General features: G+C 47.5%; 1 protein-coding gene across 1 annotated transcript in view; it reads left to right on the top strand.

Moving 5' to 3' along the window:
- The window catches only part of ABCA2 (ATP binding cassette subfamily A member 2), a 103408-nt gene that overhangs the window by 73912 nt on the left and 16510 nt on the right, over nucleotides 1-12986 (top strand). The window contains exons 26-36 of the mRNA XM_082208731.1: nucleotides 305-425; nucleotides 1045-1335; nucleotides 3969-4181; nucleotides 5020-5122; nucleotides 5681-6009; nucleotides 6749-6962; nucleotides 7584-7689; nucleotides 8693-8804; nucleotides 9390-9450; nucleotides 11401-11575; nucleotides 12905-12986. Of these exons, the coding sequence (XP_082064857.1) occupies nucleotides 305-425; nucleotides 1045-1335; nucleotides 3969-4181; nucleotides 5020-5122; nucleotides 5681-6009; nucleotides 6749-6962; nucleotides 7584-7689; nucleotides 8693-8804; nucleotides 9390-9450; nucleotides 11401-11575; nucleotides 12905-12986 (1807 nt within the window). The remainder of the gene's footprint in view (nucleotides 1-304; nucleotides 426-1044; nucleotides 1336-3968; nucleotides 4182-5019; nucleotides 5123-5680; nucleotides 6010-6748; nucleotides 6963-7583; nucleotides 7690-8692; nucleotides 8805-9389; nucleotides 9451-11400; nucleotides 11576-12904) is intronic.

Here is a 12986-nt window from a genome sequence, read left to right as displayed (position 1 = left end):
CTGTTGCATTTTTCCTAAATGTAGTTAGCTGCTTTGGAAGACTCTAGTTGAAAAGCAGGATACAAATCTACTAAATAAATGAATGTGTAACTTCATTTTGCCCATCCCAGCAGGACAGGTGTTCCACCAATAACATCATACCATGAGACTTTGACACGGAAACCTTGTGCCTGGGTGTTGTGCTCAAAGAAGGATGCTCTTGGCTGAATATTTTGACTGTTAGCAGTGAGTGGTGTCTAGTGGAGGTTAGATGGACACACCTGTGTTGACTCCCCTCTGGTTTCCTCCCATTCTGTTTCTTTAGCACCTGGAGCACAGTTTGGATGACCTAGACCTGACCAGTTTTGGGCTGATGGACACCACCCTGGAAGAGGTTTTCCTCAAGGTCTCAGAGGAAGACCAGTCTCTGGAGAACAGTGATGTCGGTAAGAATCATAGCATTGTAGAGTTGGAATAGACCCTGGGGGTCATCTCATCCAACCCCCTCAATGCAAAATCTCAACTAATGCATCCATGACAGATGGCCTCAAAACCTCTGCTTAAAAACCTCCAAGGAAGGACACAATCTCCCGAGGGAGAACGTTCCACTCTGAGAAAATTAATCTTATTTTCTTATCTGGCTTTAGACTGAACCTCTTCATGTTTCAATGTCACATCCAAACACATACTGTGGACCTGTAATAGCAAGTCTCCACCTGATGCTTCGCTTTGTTTTGTTGTAAAGCATTTCAGTTACTTTGTGAACTTAAGAAAGGTTTAAGAAAAAGGAACCTGCTCATTTTGAACAAACTGTAAAACCAAATAAAAAGGTTACTGAACTGTAGCTCATAAAATTGACTACGTACGTACTGTTGGGCTCAAACCAAACCCTATTTTCCACTACTCCGATGTAATCAGAGCTTTTTTGGTTGCTAATCCATCAGAACAAATTTTGTCTCTTAAGGGCAGGGGGGGGAAGCGAGCGGTTGTCTTGAGAGCCCCTCGGGGCATTCTTCTGTGATTGCACTGAATAAATAACCTTCACTCTTTCTCCGTCCCTTACAGATGTGAAAGAGTCCCAAAAGGACAGCTTCCCTCTGCCCGACTCCCAACTGGGCCCCAAGGCTGAGGCTAACGGGGAACTCCTCCTAGGGGCAGAGACGCTCAAGAAGCCTGAGGCAGACCAGGGGAACCTGCAGGCCTGCTCCCAGCTCACCCAGTCTCAGACGTCACTGCAGTCGTCGTCCTCAGCCGGCTCTGTGAGAGGCGATGAAGGTGGGGCTTATTCGGAGTTCTATGGGGATTACTCTCCGTTGTTTGATAACCCGCAAGACCCTGATAACGCCAGTCTGCAAGGTTTGTAACACGTGAGAGACCTTGCGTGTTCCCCACCCCGGGAGGAGGGCACCGTGGTGTGGCGGGGTGGGGGTGGGGAAGAGATCCTACACTGTGGCTGCAGAGGTGTGAGGGGAGAATGTCTCACCTGGAAACCTTAAGGATTTGGGGCCGTGGGCTTAGAATCATAGAACCATAGAAGAGACCCCAAGGGTCATCCAGCCCAACCAATGCAGGAATCTCAGCTAAAGCAATGGAATTTTCCAGTTAAAACTTCAGCAATATACATAACGGGCATTTTTCATTTCAGTGTCCATTAAACCATTATACTTAACATGATGGGACTCAGCTCCATGTGCTTTGACCCTAACAGGGTGTGGAACTAGCACTTAGAATCATAGAATCGTAGAGACCCCCAGTCATCAAGTCCAACCCCCTGCTAAAGGATCCTTGACAGATGGCCATCCAACCTCTGCTTAAAAACCTGCAAGGAAAGAGAGCCCACAACTTCCCAAGGGACACCGTTCCCCTGTCTAGCACCTCTTACTGTCAGAAAGTTTTTCCAGATGTTTAGTCAGAATCTCTTTTCTTGTAACTTGAAGCCACTGGTTTGATTCCTACTCTCCAGAGCAGTAAAATGAGCTTGTTTCCCTCCAAATTCCATCTGATAGCCCTTAAGATATTTGAAGATGGCCATCATACCTCCTCCCAGTCTTATCTTCTCCAGGTTAAACAAACCCAACTCCCTCAAGGAACCACTAATAGTGGTTTGGGTTTGGTCAGTAAACCAGCTACGAATCCACCTAACAATTACCTCATGCACCCCACATTTTACCAGCTTCCTTGCAAAGATATAATGGTGGACTTTATCAAAATCAGGATTTTGAAATCAAGATACACTATGTACACAGCATTCCCCTGATCCACCAAGTTTGTAACTCCATCAAAAAAAGTAATGAGAATCGTCTGGCATGACTTGCTTTTGAGAAACCCATGTTGAAAAGCATCCCATGCTTAGAAAAGCATCGTTTTTTAAGTGCTCACAGACCAAATGTTGAATTATCTGTTCAAGGACCTTTTCTGGTATTGATGTCAAGCTCACTGGTTGGTAGTTATCCAGGTCTTCTTCTCCCTTTTTGAAAATGAGGGCAACATTTGTCTGCCTCCAGTCTGCAGGGGCCTCACCTGTTCGCCAAGAAGTCTCAAAGATCACAGGCAAAGGCTCTGAAATTACACCTGCAATCTCCTTTAGTGTACCCTTGGGTGCAGCCAGGGGTGTAGTTCCCGGTATGTGTGTACGCCCCCCTGGCGGGAATGGAGGCCACCATTGGTCAGGGCGTGGAACAGGGCACCCTCAGTGCCCCATCAACCTCTGTGCCATCAGCCAGTGGGCAGAGGGCGAGGCTCAGGGTGTGAAAAGCACCCTCCACACCCTGCTCCTCCCTTGATTGGTGCTCAAGAGCCCACCTGTCGGAGGCAGCGACTGGGTGAGCGCAAGGAGGGAGACTGAGGTGGGTCTGATGCTGTTTTTTTTAGAGGAAGGGATCTGTAAGATAAGCTAACAGATTGGTTTGTGAGGCTGCTTCTGCTTGCTCCCCCTGGTGGGCAGGTGGGGGAGTGTTGGTTATTTATGGACACCAAACTAACTGAAACATAAAAAGCCCAGACCTCTGCCCCAAGGGGCTTCCAGTCTAAATATATGAGAGACCACTTCCTGCCCTGCAGACTCTTCCAGGTGCTGAGATCAGCAGAGGTGGCCCTGTTGGTAGTTCTACTGCCCTCAGAGGTTTGGAGTGGTGGCCCGAGAGAGGGTCTTCTCTGACCCTGAGCTGTGGAGTCCCCTCCCCAGAAAGTTTGATCTGGCACCCTTGCCATACAGCTTTTGGAGAATGCTAAAGGTGCACCTCTGTACCCTGGCCTTTGACACCTGAGATGTGTTCCTTCAGAGCCCACCCTGTTTATGTAAATGCAAAGCGCTTCAACTGTCTGTGTGGTGTGTTTTCATTCCGGATTTTAAATTGCTGTAATCCACTATGGGGCCTGCTGGCAAATGCTGGGCGATAAATAAATGCAATAATAAGAATGATAATAATACAACCAACTCACATCTTATGCGGGGATTACGTTTCAGGGATGGCATTTAAAGCCAAAATTGTTTAATATCAAAGTACCCGCTTGGAACTGACCCTACACAAGCAAACTTGCCTTCTGGAGTGACCCAAACAAGTCTTACCCTCCCCAGCAAGACATGTAGCTTTTAAGCTCCCTGCCTTGCTTACTGGGCTCTTGGAGGCTCTTGCAGAAACTCTTTAGATAGACCCATGAGATCTGACAGGAGCCCACCATAGTCTGGTAAGCAAGGAGGAGATCTTAAAAGCTCTTTCTGCACTGGGAAAACCCTGCACAAAAAAGAGCTTTTAAAGCTCTCCGCCTTCTGTGCATTTAACATTTGTGAATTTGACTGGTCAGCCGTCCACTGTGGGGTACCACTCCTATAGGCCCTGTGTCTCTGGGACTTCCATGTGGGCTCCTCTTCTGCCTGTTTTTGGTAGGTGGGGGTCATATATCTGCCTGCATCCTGTTCTTTTTGGACCCCACCCTACGAGAGAGAGAAAGAGAAGCCTCAGTCTCCCCTCTGCTCTTTCCCGCTGCAGACCCAGAGGCGGACCTGAATGAACATGCGCTGGTGGGGCAAGGGAGCATCAAGCTGGAAGGCTCTTGGCTCAAGCTGCGCCAATTCCACGGGCTCATCGTCAAGCGGTTCCACTGTGCCAAGCGGAACACCAAGGCCCTCTTCTCCCAGATCCTGCTACCTGCGTTCTTCGTCTGTGTAGCCATGACAGTGGCACTCTCCGTGCCCGAGATAGGTAGGTGCACTTCGTTCTGAAGCAGGCTGTTCCTTCAGCGGTCTCCTAAAATACAGAAGGCCAGATTATTAAGTGATTGATTATTTCATTTAGTTTCATTTCATAATATTTATATGCCGCTTGATTGTTGAAGACCTTAAAGCAGTTCACACACACACAAAAAGAATAGAACACAGTAAGTTTCTTTAGTAAAAACAATTACAACATTTTTTTTTAACAGTGGCACCTAGACTGTGGATCTCAGTCCCTTGGAGTAATATAGCTTCCGTTGTTCATATTTCTTTTTGGATCTGTTTCAGTTTCAGAGGGGCCTTTGAGTTATTGCTACCCTGGTTTTCTAGTTCAGCGGCATGGTCATCATATTTGTTGTTTGGATTCTGGAATTTAAAACACTTTTACATTGTAAACTACTTTGGAGGTCTTTGGGACGCGTGCACAGTGTATCTTCTGTTAAAACATCTGCCCTAGATCCCGATATGCTCCTGGGCCAGGTTCAAGGTTCCTGTGTTGATATACAAAGCCCTTGGGTCCAGGGTCCCTTGAGCACCACCTGGCTGCCAAATTCTACACCAGCTGAAATTTCTGAACCTTCTTCATAGGCAGCCCCACATAGACTGTGTTGCAGTAAGACTGAGAGTTTAAAAATGAAAAGATGGTGTGCTTTGTGGAAAAATTGGAAGAGATCAGGAAGGGACCAAGAGGTGTTTAGGGGTGGATGGAATCCATAGAATATTGGGGGAAGGATTCATATATCCCCACCCCATGCATTTTAGTGCTTAAATTGGGCGTATCTCTTAGAGCTTCAAAGCAGCTGTAACAAATGTTGTTTGTTTCACAGGAGACCTACCTCCTCTCATCCTCTCGCCGTCCCAGTACCACAACTACACCCAACCCAAAGGCAACTTCATCCCATATGCCAACGAGGAACGACGCGAATACCGGTGAGAGCTCTGTCATTCCACCTTTTCCAGATCTGGAGAAAGAAGCCCTGGGGACTCTGGTTACACTTTATTTTTCTGAAAGGTTGCATGCAGAGAAAGAAGAATTTTTTCCAGCTTCAACTTTGTTTGTGATGGGAAAAGAAGCCTGAGTAGGATTTCCCATGGGAGTCACCAAGGCAGTAAACGTTCCGAGGCCAGAATAGCCAACAGATATTCGCTAAATTTTTGTACATCTTAGGTAGTCTTGAGGAGGTGAGGTACCATCTGTGCTGCATCTTTAACATATTTTCCTTGATGTTATAACACGCCGTAAATTTCATATTTGTTCTCCAAAGATTTCCCCATTCCGTCATGATTATTGGGCGGCCAATATCCTGTGCCCATCTAATCATTGTTTTAAAAGCTCTTCAGCTCTCTCCCCCACAAACACCTTGCTTTCTAACTGATATTACTCTTTTCTGTGAACTGCCCTGAGACCTCTGGGTACAGGGTGGTATAATGATGATGATGATGATGATGATGATGATGATGATGATGATACATACCCTTCTCTGGCAGGTTCAAGCAGTCAGCGGATGCGAAGCCCCAGCAGTTGGTTGAGACCTTCTACCGTCCCTCGGGAGTGGGGGCCACCTGTGTGCTCAAGACTGCTTTCAACAGCACATTGGACCAGCTGGTGCAGTCCCTGAACCTCAACAGCAACGAGTCAAAGATGCTGGCGGCAAAGTACTTTGATGCTATGTGCGTGGATTCCTTCACTCAGGGCCTGCCCCTCTCCAATTTTGTGCCGCCCCCTCCGTCACCTGCCCCTTCTGACTACCCCTTCTCCCTGGACGAGGACTTGCTGAGGGCCTGGAACTCCACCACTTACCCCTCCACTGTCAGAGGTAAAGTTTGGGAATCTGCCATGTTGGGTTGAAGCTCTGGGTTGAAAATCAAATTGAGCGGTAGCACTATTAGGGTACCTGGAAGCAGGAGTAGAAAAGGGATTTCAGAGCATGTTGCCAACTGCAGCTAAAATGCCTTACTTACTGGCAAGGTCAGCTCTGGGAGATCTTGTGGGGCCATGCCAGACCCAACACGCCATGAAGGTCTTGCTCAGTAAGCCAGGCTGAGCTCTTAAAAGCTCTTTTTGTGCCGGGAAGATCTTCCATGGATTTAATTTGCACGGTTTCGACAGCCTTGAACCGCACAAGGTTGAAATGGCACAAGTTAAATGCTCATAGATGTCATCGTACTATATAGATACAGATACAGTGGTACCGCTGGTTGTGAACGGGATCCGTTCCAGAGGCCCATTCCCAACATGAATAAAACACAACCTGCAGCGGTGCATCTGCACACATGCGGGTTGTGATTTGCCGCTTCTGCGCATGCGCATGACATCATTTTGCACGTCTGCGCATGCGCGAGCGGCGAAACCCAGAAGTAACCCTTTCCAGTACTTCTCGGTCACCGCGGGACGCAACCTGAAAAAACATAACATGAAGCGGACGTGACATGAGGTATGACTGTTGGCTATTTTTAAAAGAATGCATGGAGGTCCCTTCGTTCTTCGGTTGGGACACAGCACAGGAAGGAATAATCCTTGTGCTTAACCCGGCTTCTTTGCTCTTCCCCTCACAGAGACGGTCACTTCTGCCCCATCACTGGCCAGCATCATCCACGAGCCCATCAAGTGCACTTGCTCTATGCAGGGCACCGGCTTTTCCTGCCCCAGTGGAGTCGGGGGCCACCCACCACAGAGGAAGGTTGTGACGGGCGACATTCTGGTGGACATTACTGGGCGCAACGTCTCGGAGTACTTGCTGTATACATCAGACCGCTTTCGGCTGCATCGGTAAGGGTGGGTGTGTTGGGGAGGGAGGGGAAGTGAGGCAGCTGTCTACCTCAAGACAGGGCCTTTTCTGTGGCTGCTCCCATATGGCAGGATCCCCTTCCAAAGGAGGCCAGATTGGCTCCCTCCTTGTTATCCTCCCACCTGACAGGCTAAGGTGTTGACAATCAGAGCAAAAAGCATTTAAATGCTGGTTTTAAATGTGTTTGGATGTAATTTAACTATTGTTTTGGCAAGTGTGCTTTTTTTGCTTTGCATTTTGCAATGTTTTTAAATGCTAGAAGGCACCTTGAATTCCAACTTAGGAGAAGAGTGAGGTGTAAATGCAATAAATAATAGTAATCTGTCTCTGCCATTTTGTTTTGGTTTGCTCAGTCTGAGGGCAGCCTAGGCAGCAGCCTCATGGAGGCTGGTCCACCAGCTTTAGTCTGCCCTCACCTAGCTCCTCACCTGTCTGCCTTTTTACAACTAGCCAAAGGGTCGTTTTGGCCCCGGCTTTACCACTTTTGATCGTACCAGTCCCAATGGGCCACGTGGCCCCACTGCACCTCGGTTTTGCAAAATTTAAACCCTTTGTACTGGTGTGAGCTCTGCATTTCTTCTCTGCTGTCTGTTCTCGCACAGGTACGGAGCAATGACCTTTGGCAATCTCCTGAAATCCATTCCAGCATCCTTTGGGGCCAAAGCTCCTCCCATGGTGCAGAAGATTGCTGTCCGGAGAGCTGCCCAGGTATTCGCTTTTTAAAATATTAATATTTCTATAGCCTGTCCTTCATCGATACAGATACTCGATAAAGTAGCAACCACCACCATGAAATAAATAAAGCAGCTGCAACCAGCAGAGCAAGCTAAACATGGGACCAAAGGTAGGAGACCCTAGTTGTCCTTCTATTTCATTTTGATCAGAATAGAGATCCATCTTCAGTATAGTAGATAAGGATGTTGGGCCAGAACCTGGTGCCCCCCCCACAGAGGTTTTGGACTACAACTCCCAGGCAGCACAGCCATGCTGGGGAAGATAATACAGCTTTGCTTGTTGGAGGGTGATGGGAACTGTAGTCCAAAGGCTCAGGAGGCCATCAGGTTGGAGAAGGCTGTAGTAGTGCGTGTGTGGTTTGGGAGCTGCACGGCCAGGGGTGGGGGGGGGGAATGCTGTCCAAGGTTGTAAAGACTGCAGAGAGAATAATTGGGTGCACTCTTCCCACCTTGGATCAAATCTATGCTGTCAGGTGCCATAAGAAAGCTGCAGAGATAGCGCAGGATAGTGCGCACCCCGGAAATTATCTCTTTCAACTTCTGCCTTCTGGAAGAAGGTACAGGGTTATAAAGACTAGGACTAGCTGCCTGAGAAACAGTTTCTACCCAAATGCAATTCTTGTTCTAAACGCAGTATAAGGAGTCTCTATAGTATATTGTATTTTAAAATGGGGTTTCAGAGTTTTTAGGGGGTTTTGAATGTCTTATGTAGATTTTTCAATTTCATTGTTCTGTATGGGACAATAACAATAAAGATATTGTATCGTATCGTAGAGCCACGATGGTTTGGGTTCAAATCTCAGATCAGCCATGAAGCTAATTGGGAGGCTTTAGGGCAATCACAATATTTTGCATAACCTACCCCTCCAGATTGCTGCGTAGATAAAATGTGGCTGCCGGTCTGTGCTCCTGTTAACAGAAGAGCAGCTTTGCTCAGAAATATTTAATCTCTCTCCCGCATATCTCTCTTTGGCCAGGTTTATTATAACAACAAGGGCTACCACAGCATGCCTACGTACCTCAACACCCTCAACAATGCCATCCTCCGTGCCAATCTGCCCAAGACCAGGGGGAACCCCGCTGCCTATGGTGAGCCAGTCAGCCCTTGTGTGTTGAAATTGGGGAGCGGGTTGAAAGGCAGAAGATGCTCAGCACTGTATCTAAACTTCTGGACGTAGCTGGATTTCGTTTTATTTGTTGATTTCCACTTAGTTGCTCTTAACACTGCGATGGTGAAAGTCTGTTTAATATTTTAGGGGGCCTCTTGCAAGTCTGCCTCTCTGCTCCTTACATCGGTTTTGGATGGTCCATCTGTGGAAGATGCTCTTTGATCAGAAATATGTTGAAAAGAAAAGATTCTAGGAAAAGAAGCTTGTGTCTGCAGGGGCTTACGCAAATGGCTCTTATTTTGCGGAATGGGAGCACCATGTCAAAGGAGGGTCTTGCTTGTAGGCCTTCCACAGCCTGGTGCTCCCCCCCCCAAAAAAAAAAAATGTTTTGGACCACAGATCCCATCAGCCATCCAGAATTTCCTGGTTGGGGCTGATGGGAATTGTAGTCCAAAACATCTGAAAAGCGCCAGATTGGAAATGGCTGGTTTTGGCTACAGTTTCTTGCCATTCTGGAGTGCAAAGCAGTTCATCCGATTCCAATTCTTCTCCTCTTACACTCCAGGTATCACCCTGACCAACCACCCGATGAACAAAACCAGTGCCAGCCTCTCCTTGGATTACCTGTAGGTATCCATTTATTTACCTTTGCTTCAAATTTTAAAATGAAATTGGGAGTGGGTTTGGTTCTTTGAACCGATACTGTGCTACATGCTTTTTCTTTCCTTTTTAAAAAGAGAATAACAATGTTATCATTTATACCCTGCCCATCTGGTTGGGTTTCCCCAGCAGAATAAAATAAACAAATGGGTAAGGGGAAGAGCTGGCAGAGTTGCCTTCATCCCCTCCTTTGTTTATATTATTCTGCAGCTCCTCACAGCCCTAGTCAACATGGCTGTGGTCCCCCATATTACCCTATGGCCATGTTGGCTCATGGGGGTTGTGGTCCAAAACATCTGGAGGATATTAGGTTGGGAAAGGCTGGATTGAAGGAGTCAGCTCAGGAGTACACATGCATTGTTTGCAGAAGGACATAGGTCCCTTCGCCAGCAAAGTATCTTGGATAGCAGGCAACAGGAAGACTCTTCTTTCTTCCTGAGACCTTAGAGCAGGGTGGTTCAACCCATGAGGCCTTTTTTTGGCAGCTCTTGGTGGGTGTGGAGGACTCCCTGGTCCTGAATGGGGTAGCTGTGCCCCTGAAGGACCAGGTGTGCAGCCTGGGAGTCATTCTGGACTCAGAGCTGTCCATGGAGGCCCAGGTCAAATCTGTGTCCAGGGCAGCTGTCTACCAGCTCCATCTGGTACGCAGGCTAAGACCCTACCTGCCCGCGGACTGTCTCGCCAGAGTGCATGCTCTAGTTATCTCTCACTTGGACTACTGCAATGTGCTCTATGTGGGGCTACCTTTGAAGGTGACCCGGAAACTGCAATTAATCCAGAATGCAGCAGCTAGATTGGTGACTGGGAGTGGCCGCCGAGACCACATAACACCGGTCTTGAAAGACCTACACTGGCTCCCAGTATGTTTCCCAGCACAATTCAAAGTGTTGGTGCTGACCTTTAAAGCCCTAAACGGCCTCGGTCCAGGATACCTGAAGGAGCGTCTCCACCTCCATCATTCTGCCCGGATACTGAGGTCCAGCGCCGAGGGCCTTCTGGCGGTTCCCTCGCTGCGAGAAGCCAAGTTACAGGGAACCAGGCAGAGGGCCTTCTCGGTAGTGGCTCCCGCCCTGTGGAACGCCCTCCCACCAGATGTCAAAGAGAAGAACAACTACCAGACTTTCAGAAGACATCTGAAGGCAGCCCTGTTTAGGGACGCTTTTAATGTTTAATAGGTTATTGTATTTTAGTGTTTTTTTGGAAGCCGCCCAGAGTGGCTGGGGAAACCCAGCCAGATGGGCGGGGTATAAATAATAAATTATTATAATAAAAAACATCTTAAAGCTTTAAACATTTACTTTTTGTGTCATGTGTTGTTAACAAAGCACATACATCTGTTTGTGCATCAAATTTGTTAAATAATTGATTATATTAAATCTATTACTTGTGTGTTTAGTTATACATATTTAATTAAATATATTGTGTATATTAAATAATATTAAATATATTGTGAACACTTTAATTTACAATATGGGAGTTTAACTCAGTGTGTGGCCTCTGCAGGTTCTATGTCAAAGTATTCTTACAGCCCACTTGGTATGAACAGTTGGACCGCCCTGCCCTAGAGAGTTGCGGCCAGTCAAAGTAGATAATCATGGGGTAGATGGACAAATAGTCTGGCCTGGTCTAAGGCAGCATCTGGTGTTGCTTAGCAGGTTGGCCGCCATCAAATAAACTACCTTTAGTCTGCAGTGCCAGTCACACTTATTGGAACTCATTGGGGTTTGCCCCTGAGTTGACGGGCAGGGCTTTGCACTATAGATTTGTCCTACCAATTAAGCGGATCAGAGGCCGTCACACTCATTTAGAAACACATGATTCTTGCTACCTAGACCCCATAGCCTATAGCAGATTGCATAATGGTGCCTGGATTTATTGCCCTGTGTCTTTCTCCTCCTTTTTCTGGCCATCCATAGCCTCCAGGGCACCGACGTGGTTATCGCCATCTTCATCATTGTGGCCATGTCCTTTGTGCCGGCCAGCTTCGTGGTCTTCCTGGTGGCAGAGAAGTCCACTAAAGCCAAGCACCTCCAGTTTGTGAGCGGCTGTGACCCAGTGATCTACTGGCTGGCCAATTACGTCTGGGACATGGTATCTTCACAAAACTTTTATTATTGTTGTTATTGTTATTGTTGTTATTTTAAATCTGATCCAGAAAAGCAGTTCGTGTTCTCACTTGTTTGGTTGGTTGGTTGGTTGTAGCATTTCTACTCTTCTGTTCAGCCATAAAGGCTCTTTAAGTGCCTTATATACAATCAGTTGAAACAAGAAAGTCCCTGCCCCTGCAGGCTTACAATCTTAAAGGGGGGGGGGAAACACAACACACGAGGGAAAAGGGGCAGGGAGAGAAGGGGGGGATCAAGTTCAGACACTAATTCAGGGGTCTGCAAGGTTTACCTCGACTGGGCTGGTTCACTCCAACAGAGATCCCTCCATGGGCCGGATTGCACGTGCGATTTCTGGCGTCTGCGCAGACGTGGTTTTTGGCGCCGCAGAAGCGAGTCCCCGTGCCACGCTGCACTGGTTTAGCGGAGTGCACAGGGACTCGCCGAGCGAGTGGCTCGGTTCGGGGGCAGCTCGGGGGCTGGTTAAACAACCCCCATGGGCTGCTTGTGGCCCATGGGCCTTAGGTTGCCGGCCCCTGCACTAATTCTTCAATAGTTGTTCTTATAATGACCAGCTGGCACAGTTCAGCGGCAAGAGGTGTCTGGTGGAGATGGGCTTTTGTCAAAGCTGATGAAAGGAGACTTCTGCTTCCTATTCCTCCTGCTGAGGAAGCCTGATGGAGTGGCTGTCCCCAGGTGACAAGTCAGGGGAGAGGAGCTGGCCTCTCACAGCAGAGCCAATGGAGAGAATTCTTGTGTAGCCAGGTTGGGGGAAGCCTTCCCCTGGTATGTCTTGAAGTTGCTGTGAATCAGACTAATATTGTTATTTCATTTGTATGCTGCCCTTTGTCAGAAGGCCAGAGGCCAGTTTATAAAATGCAACACAAGCGTTGCCACATAATATCTGTGCAGCTTAAAACCCAGGGCAATTATATAAACACAATTTATAGCAGTAAGAAATGTATAGTGAAATACAGATTCTCTTCAAAAGCAGCAGCATAAAAATTAAGGGAGCAGAAAATCAGCAGCAGGGTATCTAAAATACAAAAACAGTTGCACAAATACCTAATCTCCTTCCTATGCAAAAGTGGATCTTGGTTCTGGCTGCCCACAGAAAATGAGAGACCCTCCTGGCCTCTCACCCTAGGAAATCTTCACTTCCTTGACTCACTCAGGGTCCTTCCGCTTTCTGTCTGCAGTTTTCATGTCAGAAAACGCAGGATTGAATAGCAGGGGTTGTGGTGGTGATGCAAAGCCTCTTCTTCTAGAGACTCTCTGTTCTCATGCTTTCCTTACCTTTTCTTCCCTCCTGCAGTTGAATTACCTGGTCCCAGCAACCTGCTGCATTATCATCCTCTTTGTGTTTGACCTGCCAGCATACACCTCGCCCACCAACT

The sequence above is a fragment of the Podarcis vaucheri genome (assembly GCF_965113315.1).
Source record: "Podarcis vaucheri genome assembly, chromosome: Z".
NCBI lineage: Eukaryota > Metazoa > Chordata > Lepidosauria > Squamata > Lacertidae > Podarcis > Podarcis vaucheri.
Note: the sequence above shows the minus strand (reverse complement) of the source record. Positions and strands in the feature narration are given on the sequence as shown.